Source organism: Larus michahellis, chromosome 20 (genome assembly GCF_964199755.1).
Source record: "Larus michahellis chromosome 20, bLarMic1.1, whole genome shotgun sequence".
NCBI classification, from domain to species: Eukaryota; Metazoa; Chordata; class Aves; order Charadriiformes; family Laridae; genus Larus; species Larus michahellis.
In genome coordinates, this window is record NC_133915.1 from 7597356 (window position 1) to 7613283 (window position 15928).

Sequence of the window (15928 nt, forward strand, 5' to 3'; positions counted from 1 at the left end):
ACAGGTATGTACAGGTGCGTGTGGCATGTACAGGTGTGTATATACAGGTGTGTCCGGGGGTGTGTGTACAGGTGTGTATGTACAAGTGTGTACAGGTGTGTGGCATGGAGAGATGTGTACAGGGGTGTATATACAGGTGTGTGCAGGTGTGCAGAGGGTTGTACAGGGGTGTATATACAGGTGTGGATGTACGAGTGTGTACAGGTGTGTGCAGGGGTGTGTGGCACGTACGGGGTGTACAGGGGTGTGTGTACAGGTGTGTGCAGGTAGGCACAGGTGTGCGCAGCATGTACAAGTGTGTGCAGGTGTGTATGTACAGGTGTGTACAGGGTTGTACAGGTGTGTATGTACAGTTGTGTACGGGGTGCACAGGGGAGTATGTACAGGTGTGTATATACAGGTGTATATGTACAAGTGTGTACATGGGTGCACGGGTGTGTGGGGCATGCATGGGTGTGTACAGGTGTGTGCAGGGGTGTATGTGCAGGTGTGTACATGTCTGTACGTGTATAGCTGTGTGCATACAAGTGTGTACAGGAGTGTACAAGGGCGTACAGGTGTGTGTGCATACCAGTGTGCACAGGTGTGTAGGTACAGCTGTGTAGGTGTGTGTGCAGGGGTGTACAGGTGTGTACAGGTTTAGGTACAGGTGTGTACGTGCATGTGTGGCGGTGTACAGGTGTGTACAAAGGTGTATGTACACGTGTGTGCATGTGTGGGGGTGTACAGGTGTGGGCATGTACAGAAGCGTAGAGGGGTGTGTGAATGGACGTGTGTGTGTATACAGGTGTGTGTATGGGGGTGGGGGTGCGCGCAGGGGCTGTGAACAGGCGTGTGTATGCGCAGCTGTGTGGGCACAGGGCTCTGTGTGTGTACGGGGGTGTTTTGTGCACGTGCAGGGCCGGGGGTGTCTGCACAGGACACTGTGTGCAGGTTTGGGGGGACACAGGAGCCTGTGCCTACAGGCGGGGGGTGTGCGGTGGGGGAGGCAGTCCGGAGGGCTGTAGGGTGACCTGTCCCAGCGCCAGCTCCATCTCGTCACCTGCTCTGAGGCTGCTGGAAAAGTACCAGCACTTCTCCAAAAACAGCCTCGCAGGAGAAATGCCATTTCCAACACCCGGCGCGGTGAGAACCTGTGATTCATTTAATGACAGGGGCACAGCCGTCACACCAGCAAAAGGCTTTTCGCCCTTTTCCTCACACTCCCGCAGGCCCATTTCCTTCATTAATTTAGAATAACGACACCGCAAGGTCCCGAAGCGAAGCGTGCAGCCTGCCGCCCCCCCCGCGGGACTGGGCAAGGTGTCCCTGGGGGAGCTCTGCCCGCCCACCCCATCCCGTCCCGTCCTGTCCCCTGCTCCCCGGGACCCTCTGCCCTGCTCGCTGCGGTGCAGGTTCACCTTCGGGACCCTCAGGGGAGGGACAGGTTTTGCTGGGGGGGGCCGCGGGCACGCAGCTGGGGCGACTTTGCAGGGAAAAGCTGCAGCAAATGCATTTTTGCTGGTGCCGGCCGCTGTCCTGGAGGCCAAGGGAGCTCGGGACACACCGGGAGCAGCCCCAAGCACCCTGATGCGGGGCAGGCGTAGGGAAGGACGCTGCGTCGAGTGCTGCAAACCCCCAGATGGGCAGGGGGACTCCATTCCCCTCCGGTCCCATGGGGAACAGGGACATCCCCGACCCCCTGGAGCAGGGAAAGCTCTGCCGTGAGCGGGACAAAGTACATGGCCACGGAGGAGAGCGGGACGCCGGCCTCAGAGCACGCCGCCGGCAGCCCCGCAGCTCTTGGCGGGGATGATCTTCCTCTTGCAGGCGAACATCTTGCGGAGCTCCCCGCGGAAGCGGTCGTGCAGCCAGGCGTAGAGGAAGGGGTTGCAGCAGGAGGAGCTCATGGCGAACCAGTGGCAGAGCAGCTGGATGAGGAGGAAGTAGCGCTTGTCGATGAGGTTGATGTCGATGTCCCGGATGATGTTGAAGACGTGGATGGGCAGCCAGCAGACCCCGAAGGCGGCCACCACCAGCACAATGAGGCGGAAGATCTTCCTCTTCCTCAGGCGGTCGAACTCGGCTTGGTTCTGGGTGGGGTGACCGGGCACCACCCGGCTCCTCAGCTTCACCGAGATGCAGATGTAGGAGAGGGAGACGGCGGAGAGGGGCAGGATGTAGGTGACGATCAGGGTGCCGTAGGCATAGGCCAAGCGCTGCGTCTCCTTCTGCATCCAGAACTCCTCGCAGATGGCGAAGCCCTCCTGCCGAAACTCCACGTGGTAGGTGTGGGCGATGGCGGGGGCCACCAGCCCGCAGGAGAGCAGCCAGATGCCCCCCACCACGGAGATGCAGCTGGTGACCGAGATGCGCTTCTTTAGGGGGTGCACGGTGGCGTAGTACCTGCAGGGAGAGAAACCGTGGAGACCGAGCCCCAGAGCATCCCGGAAAACCCACGGACATCCCGGACACCGCCACGGCGCTTCCCGAAGGCAGAAGATCCCACAGGAGGGGCTGTGGGAGCCGCTGCTGGGAAAGGGATGGCTGGCGACAGGGGGGACGACTGTGTCCCCTCACCCTGCGATGGAGCCCATGGAAGCCCCAGGTCCCTTCTGGTGTTTAGTAAAGCAGGGCCAGGCATGGAGGATTGGGACTGAAAGCATCCATTTGGGATAAATCCCAGTGATATTTTACGAGCACAGTGAGGACAGTATAACTCGGTGGCTGCCTCTTTAGCAGGAGAAACAGAAGCAAATCTTTTTTGAAGAGCAAAGGAACACCGCCAGCGCTCCTGGGGACATCTCAAACCCCAGACCTCCAGCTCTGCCGGCCATCCAGCCTTTCTCAGCTATTCCGCTCAAATCTTCCCTTTTTCCTGCTGTTCCCATCACGGTCCTGCCCCGCTCTCCCCCGGGGGCAGAGGGAAACCAGCTCCTCGTGCTGCCCTGGGTGCTGCCAGCTTCGCACCCATCCCTGTGGGGTTTGCACCATCTTTTATGAGAGGAGATCTCTATGGAAACGTGTTTTGTTTTGTTTTTTTTATAAACCACCCCCCCTCAGCCCCTGCCCGGGCGCACTCAGGGAGGCACAAGCGCTCCCCACCCTGGGGCCAGAAGGCAGCCTGATTTGGGTGCGCATTCATCCAGCAAAGTATGGAAAACGGGGTGCAAACTGCAACAGCCCTTGGGCGAGAGCCACGCTGGCCGGGAGCCCAGATCTGACCGGGGGTGAACTGGATTTTGGTAGAGATGGCTTCGTGAAGACAGGCATGAAACTGCCCAACAGCACTTCTCCATGCCAAGCAGCATCCCGGTCAGCCCCACTGCGCTTCCTCCGCCCGAGGCCGAGCCCCGACGCTAAAGAAAAGGCTGCAGAGTGACTGCAAAGATCCCCTGGGTATTTTCTTTTACTGTTTTGAGGGTTTGGCGCTTAAAACCCTGAGCTGAGCGAGCAGCAGCTTGAGGGGACCGAGGGGGACAGACCCGGATCCCCGCACCATCCGCCCCGCCGGTGCTTACCTGTCGACCGCGATGGCCGTGAGCGTGAAGACGGAGACGTAGACGGTCATGGGCTGCATCAGGAAGACGAAATAGCACAAAAACTTCCCGAAAACCCAGCCCTGGGGGTTGAAGGCGTAGGCCAGGGTGAAGGGCACGCACGTGGCGCACATCAGCATGTCGGAGAAAGCCAGGTTCCCGATGAAGAAGTTGGTGACATTGTGCATCTTCTTGGTCTTGCAGATGACGTAGAGGAGCAGGTAGTTGCCGAAGATGCCGACGAGGACGACCAGGGCGTAGCAGGGGATGATGAGGGGTTTGAAGGACTGGATGAGCTGCACCCCAGTGAACTGCGCGCTGGCATTGGAGCGGTTCTGCGGGGCGAGCTCAAAGATGGTGGCGTTGGCCATGTCCCCGTCCCCCTCCATGCCTGCGGCTGAGCCCCTCCACCTGCACACAGCAGGCAGGCAAGAAAACCCCTATCCCGACCAGCCTCAGCACCCCGAAATCTGTTGGTCGCAGGTTTCAGGTGTCCGTGGGGCGCATCCTGCTCCTCGTCACAGCTTTGTTGCCACTGTCCCCCCCCGCGCCGCCGCACAGGACCCTGCCCTGCACTGAGCGAGGCTCCCTGGGACGGCAGCTTCGTCCGGCGGGTCCTGGGGAGGGAAATGGAAAATCAGGCTCAGGAAAGGGGCGATGCCGGCGAGCAGCCCTGCATTCCTGGGGGGAGAAACAGCGGCGACGGCTCCGGGAGGGGAAGAGGAGAAGGAGAAGGGGGGCTGAGTGTGGGCTCGGGGGCAGCACTTACCCAAACCCGCTCTCATCAACACACCTTTAGGCGAAGCGTTCGCGGCAATCCTGCCTCTGCCCCAGCCCAGCCGGCGCGGGGGGACGGCTGCTGGCGGAAGGGAAAGGGAAGCAGCAGCCGAGCCAGAAAACGGCTCCTAATGTTTCTGGAAATAACAAAGGACATTAATGGATAAACGAATAAAGACGCTCTGCTACTTTTTCGCTGCCTCAAAGCCTCGTGTGCCGGCGCCCCGCTCATCCATCCCCCTAACGAGATTAACCCGGCTCTGCTCCAACGCGGAGGCTGGCCGCAGCCTGCCCAGGCTCCGTCGCTGCTCCGGCTCAGGGGGGCTCAGCCGGGGGATTCTCACCCTCCTGCCAAAACCAGACCCAGGTTTCCATGGAATCAGGAACGGGATGAGGGGCAAGGAGGAAATTCAGGGGCAAAAATTCCATCGGTCCTGGCAGACGGGTCCCTGCCCGCCCGGGAAGCCGTGACCCACACACCGTGCTCGCTGCCAGACCCCCGGGACCCCCGTCCCCAGCTGCTCCCCCTCCTGCCCACCGAATCATCCCACCTCCCGCTGCAGGCCGGCTTTAATTCCCTGGGCTATTTCCATACGTTATCTCCCACTCTTTCCCAGCACAGCACTTGCCACCCTGTTTATTCCTCTCTGTACCAGGCGTTATTTCACCCTTCAGCCCTCACGTACCTGATCTAGTAAGACCAAAACCCACCCGGCAGATTTTGGAAGCCCCCCAGGGGGACCCAACAGAGAGCTGCACCCAGCCGCGGTTTTGTAACGCGCCTCAGCAGCCCCCCAAAAGCTCCGCAGTCTGAATGTTCGTTAACTGAGTTTTTAATCAACTTCCGTGCACCCTGCCTGCTGCACCCCACGCGTTTGCAGGGCACCCCACCCCTACGGACGCACTCGGAGGCAGAATAGAGTCCCTCTTACCAAACATTTGCTGCTGAATCCGAAGCCGTGCAACTGCCCCCCGCCTCCCCAGCCAGCCCCGCGCCGCTCTTTGTTCTGCTCAGGGAAGGAATTTGCCAGCGGAGCATCAGCAGGTAAAAAAATCCCCCACCACCACTCCGTAAATAAATTACCGCGTGCGGAAGCCTCCTCCTGAAATACATCCTCAGCCCCGCACGCGTCCCCGGACCAAGGGCTGCTTTTCCAAAGGAAGCAGGGAATTTATCCGTGCCACCCAGCGGCGTTTGAAGGCAGCCGCCTTCCCGCGGGCTGGGCACGGTCCTGCTCAGGGGCTGCCCTGGGGGGGGCCGAGGGGACGGACCCCCCTCGCTGCCCCTCTCCACGTGCCGGGGTGCAGCGAGACCAGTAGGGACCTTGGACTGAGACTGCAGAAAATGTAAATAATTGAAAAGTATTTGGGGAAAATTCCTCCCCCAGGCCTCCTCCTGCCCTTTCTGCCCAGGACTCCTGAGATCGGGGGCGGGGGGGTTCAGGCAGGCACCCGCATCAGCCAGGCACCAGTGAGGGGGTGCTCACCCCCGTGCTCCCTGGGTGCTCCGGTTTGCACTATTTAACCTCTCGCGCAATTATTCGGGCACTGACGGGTGAACGGACGGGGCGCTCACGCATCAAATAATTGGCCACTTACACACAAAATAAGTGGGCGCTGCTGCATTTACCTGCTCTAAGGTGACCCTGCTCTGGCCAGGGGTTGGACTAGGTGATCTCCAGAGGTCCCTTCCAACCCTATGATTCCATGATTTGTGATTAATAACAATCATTATCGCTTACTGCTCGTGCAAAAAGGCAGGAGAGGCTGCCCCTTGTGCCCGGTGGAGGTGTGGGGTCAGCCCCAAACAGGGGGAGGCACAAACAGTTCTGCACAGGCAAAGCCTGGGGTGAGCCCCGGCTCCAGGGGGGGTCTCTGCAGCTCCCCTGGGCTTTGGAGGGGTGAGCGTGAACATCTGGAGGACGTGCACACAGCTGGAGCTGCACAGCAGCGGGTACCCAGAAAACCACCCCAAAACGGCCGCCAGCGCCCCCATGCTGGGGGCTGTGACCATCCCGCTGCCGAGCCCAGGACCCCAGTGCCCATCGCCCCACGCAAACCCCCACAGGCTCCTGGGGAATGAGTTAGCCTGAAAAAAAAAAAAAAAAAATCTGTGAAGCAGCTTTTAGCCTAACGGGAGCATCTTTGGTGTTAAAATGTCATTCTTGCAGCCCACTTCTCTGCCAAAACTCTTCTCCGGCATTCCCCAAAGAAAGTCACCCCTGGCAGTCCCGCTCTCGTGTCCCAGGCTGGCACCCATCCTGCGCACGAGCCGCTGCAGAGCCCCGTCCTGCCCAGGGGATGTCGGCTGCCACCTCCCACCCTCGCAGTGGGGGGACATCCCTGCCATGGGGGGAACGGAGCCCGTTCTGGCGCCAGGTGGGTGGACACAGCACCAGCCCCACGCCACGTGCCGGTGGCTGCATCCCGTGCCAGTGCCCCCCACGCCCGGCCGGGCAGGTGCCCGGTGCCCTCTGTTTGTGCGTTTTGTCTCCATGACATTGAGACTTGTCTATTAATTACCTGGCAGTTGCCATGGTTATGCCAAAGTCCTCCAAGAGACGCTGCTGGGCAGGACGCAGGATGGGGCGAGCGCGTGGCTGCGGGCAGGGTGACGGAGCATCTCCCCCAAAACACCCCCCTTCCCGCTGCCGGGGTCACCCTGGCTCCGGCCGTGACTCTCCCGAGTCCCACGCTGCATCTGTGGCCAGCGCTAGCCGTGCCGTCCTGCAGACCAGGCTCCAGCAAGGGGCTTGTGGCCAGTGTGGGGTGACAGCTCTGTCCCTGCGCACCCACCCGGGAGCTGGTCCTCGGGAAGGCATCGGCACCACGGCGGCTGCTTATGCACTTGGCTGCCCAGCGCTGCCCTGGCAAGCACAGGGAGCCGAAGAGGCCACTGTGCGAATTCACCGGCACCGACCTTAATCCGCTTTGTGACTCTTTTCTTCCTGGATTTCTTTAATCCGCACCCAGCGAGACGGTTTAATGCAGCTGCCGGATCACGCCGGGCGGCCGGCGTTCAGCAAGCTTCCCAATTAACAGCACGTTTCGCTCCCGCCTGAGGAATTAGGGGCAGTGAATTCACCAGCCTTTATTCCTGCTCCTCCGTGGCCAGCACCCCCACCTGCACCCAGCACCCGCAGAGCGCTGCCGGGATGGGCAGCGGGGGGGGGTGTCTGGCCCCCAGAAAGCCCCTTCAACCTGGGCAACTCTTCAAGCCCTCGCCCCCCGGCAATGCGCTGTCACACCGGCCAGGTCCCAGACCTGACAGGTCCCAGACCTGATCCTGGTGGGGAAAATAAGCCGGAATCGCCTGTTTCAGCGAGAAAGGCAGTGGTGGTGGCTCCGACGCCCTCTCCAGAAGGGGCACACGCAGGCGTGTGTGCTGGGAGCGAGGCGAGGGCAGGGAAGAGCCGGACGAGTTAATTGCTCATTATAGTTTTGCTCTCCCCCCTCTCCCACCCCCAAGCTCAGGGCTTTCGGCTCCCACCCCAGGGCACGTCTCAACCCCAGGCACAGGGAGGGGGCTCGGGGCGCACACTTGCCTTGCGGGAGGTGATGACCCTTCCTGGGGCGAGGGCTGCAAGCATAACGTCCCTGCGATTCTGTCCCCTTGCGTCCCCGCGCCCAGGCGCAGCCCCCGCCGGGGGGTGACGTGGGGCTGCAGCCCATCAGGGGCTGGCGGCTGGTCTCACCCAGGCCCAGCTCCAGCCTCCCCCCAGCCATTACGGCACGGCGACAGCAATCTTCCCCCCGCGCGCCCATCAGCTCCGCTCTGCGGCTTTGTGTGTTATAAGTGGGGAAAATAATATAAAAAAAAAAAAAAAGACCCCCGTGCTCTCTTCCCAGCCCCCCCCCGCCAGCAGGTTCAGGGCTCCCCTTTAAAGTCAACCTCACTGATATCATGCACGTAATGGATTTGGGCAATTTTCTCAATTAGGAGTTTTAATTATATTATTTCAGCGGCTGCTTGTTGTGGGCGGCTTTTGGCCGCGTTTCCTGGGCTGCCATGAAGACAGCAACACAACTGCGTCCTGCTGACCCAGGCGGGCTACGGTGGGAGCGATTCCTACCGGAACAAAAGGACCATTAGAAGGGAATACACAGGATAAACTGGTGCCAGGGCTGCGCAGGGGGAAAACGAGCACCTGGGTCTCAGAGCATTGTGTCCTCCCCTTGAAGAGGTGGCTGAGCTTACGTGGACACACAAGTCCCGAGACAGAGCGTGGTGCAGCCTCCCACCTCCGGACAGGCTGGGGCTGGGAGAGCCCCCCCGAACCCCCTGTCCTGGCCACAGGCAGGGGGGCAGAGGCTGCTTGCTGGCACCTCTGGCCCCCAGACCCACGGGTCAGCAGCACAACCCACAGCATCGCAGCCATTGCACGCATGGAATCTGTCTTCCCAAGAGGAGGCAGGAGCCGCCAGAGGCAGCGGGCGGGAAGGAGGGACAGGAGGGAGCAGGCTGGCGCGGCAGGACCACAGCACAGCCCAGAGGTATTTGCACTTTCCTGTTGTTATTGCAATAAGAGGGAAGAGGAGGATTTCTGGGAGCACGGTAGGAAGGGAGGGGGCAGGGAGAGGAGACAAGGGATGTTTGTGTCCCCCGAAGGGATCTGTCCTATTTGGCATGAGGCACTTGCAGCTCCCGGCACGGGGCATCCCCTCCATCACACCAGCTCCACTCCCAGAGCCGCGGAGTCTTCTCCAAGCTGCAGACACTCTATCATCATCCTCATCACCTACATCTTCCTCCAAGAGCTCTTCCTCCTAGGCTTCGGACTCGGCATCATCTTCCACTGGGGAGAGGAGACGCAGGGCTGCAGTGGGAGGGGGTGGCCCTGATCTGCCAAGGGGAGGCGAAACCCCCCCGGCTGCTCACACGGCCAGCGATCCCACCCCCCCGCTGGGAGGGGGGACAGGCACCATCCCACCCCGCAGCACCAAAGGCAGAGTGGAGAACCAGCACACACCACCGTGTCGAGCCCGTGAATGCAAACAAGCACTAATTCCACCCCCCCGCCCCCGGCCAGCAACCCCTCCATCCCCGGGGCAAAGCAGCCCAGTTGAGGGCTCCAGCTGCCACTAAAGCCACCGTGGGACCCACGGAGCACCCCCAGTGCGGCCCCCAGCCCTTGCACTGACACTCACGGATGATGTGCTGCCCGCTGAGATAGACCGGCCCCACTCCGCACTTGAGCACGAAGGTGATGGGAGGGACCAGCTCCACACCTTTGAGGTTGACCTGCAAAGAGTGGGAGCTCAGAGCACCCCCCGGCCCCAGCCTGGGGCGAAATCGCCCCACAGCCGGGGCGCTGCTCTGCACCTTGGTCTGCCCTTACCATGGGGAGCACCGAGGGCCGCAGCGCCGCGATGGGCACTGGCTTGTGGTCTCCGTAGGCGTTTTTCGAATCCACGGCCACCACGTGCAGCTCGTCCCCGGCATCAGCCCCCAGGCAGATCTGCGGAGCCAAGCAGAGAGCCCGCGGCAGGGGGCCTGGCCATCACTGCTGGGGCACAGGCTAGCTCCCACGGGCTCCTCGGCAAGCCTCAGCTCTCACCGTTCTCAGCAGCACCAGGTGCTCCAAGAAGTTGTCCTCCTCCTTCACCACGTAGCTCCGGCTGCCTGTGCTCAGCTGGCAGCCTGGGGGGACACAGCATCGTCCGTGCTCACCTGCGCTGCCTTGGGCGAGCAAAACCTAAGGGGAGGCATTCCCGGGTGCACACACCACCAGAAAGGGGGAATCCCACCCCGGCTGCCTGCAGGGCATGGCCACTGTCCCCCCACTCGCTCCTGCCATCGTCTCCATACCCCATAGGGCAGCAACAGGCTTCCGCAGCGACCTGGAGAAGGGAGAAGAGCTGCTCATCCTCCGCGGCAGATCCAACGCCGGCAGCAGGAACTAGCCCCTGCGAGAGAAACACCGGAGAAAACAGCAATTGGCTGCTCCGGAGCAGAAGCGCAAGGAAGAAAAGTGACTTTGGAGCCCTGAGAGCAAACTGTCCGGTCCCAAAAGCCCAGAGCCAGGGCAGCAGCCTGCAGGCGGCTCACAGCAGCCGGACCCGCACCCCTTTGGCAAGGACAGCGTTGCTAAGGGAAGGATGAACGGGGAAAGGAAATTAATTGCCTTTATAGGCAAAGCCAGCTCTAAGAGCAGGAGGAGCAGCCCCCTGCAGCGGGGGAGCACAGAGCATCTCCGGCTAACCAGAGCGGCTAAAGCTTTAGGGAAGCCTTTAGGATGGAGAGAGCACTTGGGGACCTCCAAATGCACCACGGGCTTTGCCAGCGCCAGCGTTTAACCCAGCAGCACAGCCCAGCACGGGCACTGGGGTGTCGGAAGGAGCTGCCCCCCCCAGCAGCAGCTGCCCCAGGGGACCACAGGTTGCACCCCAGCCCATACCCAGGCAGGGAGAGCAGCGCCAGCAGCGCCTGCACCCGGCTGCTGATAAAGAAGGGGGAGCCGAGGGAGGAGCAGTTTGGGAATGCCACGCAGGTGCTTCGGGGAGGGGCAGGTGGCACCAATGCACCCACCACCCCCTCATCACCACACCCCCCCCCAGCAGGACCTACCCAAACAAGGACACCCGTCTGAGCCAGCTTTAGCTTGATTAGAGATGAGGACACGGGCCCTGAGAGAGGGACACGCAGAGACAGGGGGCCCCCCCATTCCCTGGGACAGCCCCCTCTTCACCCCCAGCCCGGGGCTTGCCTGCTGTTTGGGAAGTTACTCATTAACACGGGGGGCTAACGAGCAGCTCCTGGGCTGGTGTTGGTCTATGTCCCCTCAGCGGGTCACTGAGGGTACCCCGGGGAGGACGAGGCCACGGGGGGGACACGCAGGACCTGCCTGTGCTCAGGGTCAGCTGCAGGGACCGGAGACCAGCCTCCCAAGAACCATCAGAGCCCCCAGACTGCCATCTGAACTCTAAAATGGAAACAGTCGCCAAGAGCCGTGTTTTTCTCTTTATTTAGTGATTTCAGCCTTGCTGGGTAAGAAAAGCAAAACGCGCCAAGGGAGGATCCTGGCAGGGGAGACCCCCAGCACCTCGTCCCTGGGGCTGCAGCCAGACCCCGCAGGCTCCATGGGGGAGCTGGGATGTCCCCAGCACTAGGAGGTGGCACTGGGCCACCCTGCATGGGCTCCCGGGCAGGGACGGGGCGGCCGGGGGGGCTGTGAGTGCAGGGGGTGCCCCGGGCATCGTCCTGGCACGGGGTCTCTGCCTTTCCCGAGCACACGTTCACACTGGTAGAGAACTCCCCAATTCTGGTAGGATGGCAGTGCCTGCGTTCTGGTGTGTTCCCAGGCTGGCAAACCCCCCGGGGGGGGGGGGCACAAAGCTCCTTGGGGGGGCACAGGGCTGGCGGGTGCAGTGCCCGGCCCTGGGGAGGGGGGGACAGCCCTGCCTGCCCTTTCAGGGTGCGAGGAGATGTGGCAGAGCTGGGACAGGCGCCACGGCACGCTCAGAGCTTCTCCCTGCCTGCCGGCCACAGCCCCGGGGGGGACACGCGCCCCCCCCGCCTCCGGCAGCGTCCCCCTGCTTGGCATGGACTCGAGGGCGTCGCAGAGCTTCGAAGGTTTATTTCACACGGGGGGGGGGGGGGGGGGGCAGGGAGGAGACGAAACGAGACAAAAACTTTACAGTCGCCGTGACATATTTACAACCAACATCACCCCCAAAAGCGGCCGTGCGACCGCGTGGCGTGGGCACCCCCACCACCGCCAGCGCCCGCCTGGACACCGCGGCCGGCACGGAGGAGCGGGATGGGCCCCGCCGCCGCTTCCCACCACCCCACCAGCACGAAGCGGTGTTCAAGCTAGAGCAGATCACCCCCCTGCCCTCACCCCACCGCCCCACAGCAGCGCGCGGGGGCCCCAGGGTGAAACCCCCCTCCCTCCTGCAACGCTCTCCCCACCTCACCCTGCTGCTGCTCCTCCAGCTTCATCTAAACACCCCCCCATCCCTGAACGGCACGGAAACCCGGCCCCGAACGGAGAGGGAGAAACAGGAGGAGATTTGAGAAGAGCATCATTCACATTTTTTTGCCCAGCCCCCCTGCTCGGGGCTCTCCTCGCTCCCCTCTGCTTCTCCTTTGCTAACGGTATCGCTGCGGCCCCCGGGATCGCACCCAGCGCTGGGAACGCAGCGGCTGGGGCAGGGATGGAGTGGAAATCCTGGAAAAGGCTCGTGCCCACAGGAGGCTCTTCTCCCCTTCCCGACCGGCTGTCCGAGCCTGGATGACGGCATCCTTTGGGAGAGCAGAGCCACTGGCCACCGCGTCCCGATGCCAGCCACGCCAGGAGGCACCCCGGGGTGGGAGCTCGTCCCCAGTCCGCACAGGGAGCACAGGCATGTCCCCGAGGCTGCGCTGCCTCTTGGCAAGCAGCTCGGGAGCTTTTTCGCAGCTGGTTCCGGCTCTCCAGCACCAAGGGCATGGAGGAGCCGGCTCCTCGGGCCCTGCCGTGACTGCGAGCGCTCCCAGGGGAGAGCCCCCTCTCCTCCCCAGGTCGGTGTGAGCACCGGAGGGTCCTTCCAGCGCCGTCGCCCCCAGCGCCGCTCCTCCATCCCCTTCGCAACGCCCGGCCCTGCAAGAGGAGGGTGGGATGTGACACAGCATCACCCGCCGGGCTCAACCCTCGCGGCTGCCCCTCGAGGGACAGGGACCCGGAGCCACCACCCCGGGACAAAGGGGAGCAGCGGGCACGGAGCGGGGATCCAGGGCTGGAGCTGGGCAAAAAAGCACCGTGCGTGAGGTCTGGAGCTCCAGCAACCAACGTGGGTTAAAGCACCCCAGGGCAGGGGGGGTGTCAGCAGACGGCCGGGCTGACGCCAGGCTCACGTGCCCCAGAGCGGGCAGCTGCCAGCGGGGCGGCCAAAGGCTGCGCTCCCCCAGGGAAGGCAGCGGCCAAGGCGGGCAGAGGAGACGCTGCGAGGGATGACGGCCCCGACGCCGACGCCGCGCCGGCCGAGGGCACGCACACTCACTCTCTTCCCGGCTCTCGGCTGCTCCCAGTCAGATGGAAGGACCCGCTGGCGTCTCTCTGCCGGCAAACCTTGAACAGGAGAGCACAGCGCGTGAAGAGCCCAGACCTTCCCCACCGTTTACCGTCCCGTCTGCCTAGGATGGAGGAATCCTTCCCCGGAACATGCGACTTCAGAAAACACTCTCCAGGACCCCTTTCTGCACATCTCTGCCGACAGCGGCGCTGCCTGCCAGTGCTGGCAGGAACCGCTCCTGCCTTCGGGTGGCAGGAGGGGTTCCGGACCAGAGAAAGCCGGTTAAAATCCACAGTAACCAGAATATTCAAATTTTGTCAGGTTAATAAAAAACTCGGCGGCGGGAGGGGGGGGAACCCATGCTGTAATTTGCAGGAGGAGGTGTAAATCAGCGTAAGGGTGCCGGCAGCGCGCTTGGCAGGGCAGAGCCACAGAGGAGCCGTCCTCTGCCCTGGCACCGGCTGCCGGCCCCGGGGAGCCCATCTCCCTCCGCAGGGCTGACGGAGGGGGGGCAAATAAATTCCCTTCCCAGAATTATGCTCTGTCAGACGGCAAAGAGACCCGCAGAGCCCGGGCTGGAGACAGTGAGCCCCCGGCTGCCTCACCACAGAGGGGCTCCCCGCGTTTTCCTTCTTTAACAGCAGTGGGGAGGGAAGAAGAGGGGAAATCCCAGGCTTTGGGACGCATTCCTGTTTAGCTGGTTTGCTTCCCTATTCGCCATCAGCATTTTCTTTACCCAGGAACCGCAGACCCCGTCCTGGCGGGCTGGGGGGTACCCCAGGAAGGGACAAAACCAGGCTGGGACCCCAGTTTTGCAGCCCAGTGGAGGGGCCGGGATTTTAGGGGAACCTAAAGGCAGAGGGCAGCGGTTCCCAGCCCCGCACCCCAGCGCCTCCCCCACACACCCTGGGGTCTGCCTGCCCCCCAGCTCTGGGCACTCCCTGCCCCCCAACTCCGGGGTCTGCCTGCCCCCCAGCTCCGGGCACTGCCTGCCCCCTGGCTCTGCATTGTGCCATCAGACCACAGCCCCGCCATCGACAGCCCCCCTGCTTGCACCCCAAAGGGCCGGTCCCCCGGAGCCCCCCCACACGAGCACCTTCAGGTACCTACTCGTCAAGCTGCGAGCACAGCGTGGTCTGGGTGCCCTGTGGCCGGGACTCGCCCAGGGGCCGCGGCTGGTGGCCACTGCCCTGGGACAGGCTGGTCTCCTCCGTCTGGCTGCTGCAGTGGCTGCTGCTGCCGCTGCCCGGTGCCTCGTCGTCCTCCCCAGGGTGCCGGGGGGCCACCGCCTTGTTGTCCTCTGAGGGGACCCCCTGGGGGCTGAAGGCACAGGGGCAGCGCTGCAGGTCCTGCGAGACGGCATGGAGCCGGCGGTCGGCGCGGCGCGGGCAGCACAGCAGTTTGCGGAAGGCGCTCCTGAAGTCGGGGCTGCGGCAGTAGATGATGGGGTTGAAGGCTGAGTTGACGTAGCCCAGCCAGTTGAGGAAGAGGAAGAGCTGGTCTGGCACCAGCGGCCGGCAGAAGACCTTGATGATGTTGGCCACGAAGAAAGGCAGCCAGCAGAGCGTGAAGGTGCCCATGATGATGCCCAGAGTCTTGAGCGCCTTGTGCTCCTTGATGGCCAGCAGACGGGAGGGCCGTCTCCGCCGGCTGCTCCTGGAGCTGGGGCTGGGGGGCTCCTGCAGGAACCTCACCTTGTCCTTGCCGATGAGCTGGACATGGCGTGTGGCCACGGCGAAGACACGGACGTAGACAAAGATCATGACGAGCAGGGGCACGTAGAAGGAGATGGTGGAGGAGATGATGGCGTAGGTCATGTTGGTGACAAAGTCGCAGCAGCGCGGGTCATCGTAGCAGCGCACCGCCTGCTCGTCCGCCCCGTCCCGCCACCAGTGGTTCATGATGGGCAGGAAGGAGATGAAGGCAGAGATGGCCCACACAAGGCACACCACGGCCCGCGCCCTGCCCTTGGTCACCAGCGCCTCGTACTGCAGCGGCGACGTGATGGCGAGGTAGCGATCCACGGCGATGGCACACAGCGTCTCGATGCTGGCCGTGACGCACAGCACGTCCAGCGAGGTCCACAGCTCGCACACCATCGTCCCGTAGGGCCAGTGGCCGCTCAGCAGGATGGTGGCCCCCGGCGGCACCACCAGCAAGCCCATGATGAGGTCGGCGCAAGCCAGCGAGGTGATGAAGACGTTGGTCATGGTCTGCAGCCGCGGCGTCTTGGCGATGGCCACGATGACCAGCAAGTTGCCGGCCACGATGACCAGCACGGTGAGGCTGAGGGCGGCCCCCACCGCCCACTGCCTGCTCAGGCTGGCCGCCCCGCTGCAGTTGCTGCCGCTGCCCAGCGCTGCCGCCCCCCAGGCGCTGCCGTTGCCGGCGGGCAGGGGGGTCATCTCGGCCGGGCTGGGGGCCACCTCCCCGCTCCCTCCCTCCCACCCTCCCCGCGAACCCCGGCCCTGCGCCCCCGCCGGAGCGCGGAGCTGCCGTCGGGGCGGACCGGCGGGGCTGCGGCGGGGCCGGGCTGCCCTCCGCGCCGCTCCCCGGGCCGCTGCCGGGAGGAGGAGCCTTTAAAGGCTCGGGGCGGCCCCGGGCTGCCCCGCTCCGGAGATCAATGAAAGGAGAACGGG

The 15928-nt window shown here is 63.2% G+C and overlaps 3 protein-coding genes across 3 annotated transcripts; all 3 read right to left on the minus strand.

The window, feature by feature from the left end:
• Nucleotides 1–1122: 1122 nt before the first annotated feature.
• On the minus strand, nucleotides 1123–4135 carry LOC141733283 (prolactin-releasing peptide receptor-like). Its single transcript, XM_074563430.1, has 2 exons — nucleotides 3501–4135; nucleotides 1123–2385 (listed from the first exon to the last, which is right to left on the minus strand). Exons 1-2 carry the CDS (start codon nucleotides 3905–3907, stop codon nucleotides 1752–1754), a joined length of 1041 nt encoding a protein of 346 aa, XP_074419531.1. The 5' UTR covers nucleotides 3908–4135; the 3' UTR covers nucleotides 1123–1751.
• Nucleotides 4136–7831: 3696 nt separating this feature from the next.
• On the minus strand, nucleotides 7832–10364 carry LOC141733430 (nucleoplasmin-like). Its single transcript, XM_074563779.1, has 5 exons — nucleotides 10105–10364; nucleotides 9854–9936; nucleotides 9635–9754; nucleotides 9444–9537; nucleotides 7832–9091 (listed from the first exon to the last, which is right to left on the minus strand). Exons 1-5 carry the CDS (start codon nucleotides 10160–10162, stop codon nucleotides 9063–9065), a joined length of 384 nt encoding a protein of 127 aa, XP_074419880.1. The 5' UTR covers nucleotides 10163–10364; the 3' UTR covers nucleotides 7832–9062.
• Nucleotides 10365–12395: 2031 nt separating this feature from the next.
• On the minus strand, nucleotides 12396–15694 carry ADRB3 (adrenoceptor beta 3). The gene is made up of 3 exons (XM_074563667.1): nucleotides 14400–15694; nucleotides 13278–13345; nucleotides 12396–12877 (listed from the first exon to the last, which is right to left on the minus strand). The coding sequence occupies exons 1-2, from the start codon at nucleotides 15692–15694 to the stop codon at nucleotides 13306–13308; spliced, it is 1335 nt and encodes a 444-aa protein (XP_074419768.1). The 3' UTR covers nucleotides 12396–12877; nucleotides 13278–13305.
• Between the last annotated feature and the right edge of the window lie 234 nt (nucleotides 15695–15928).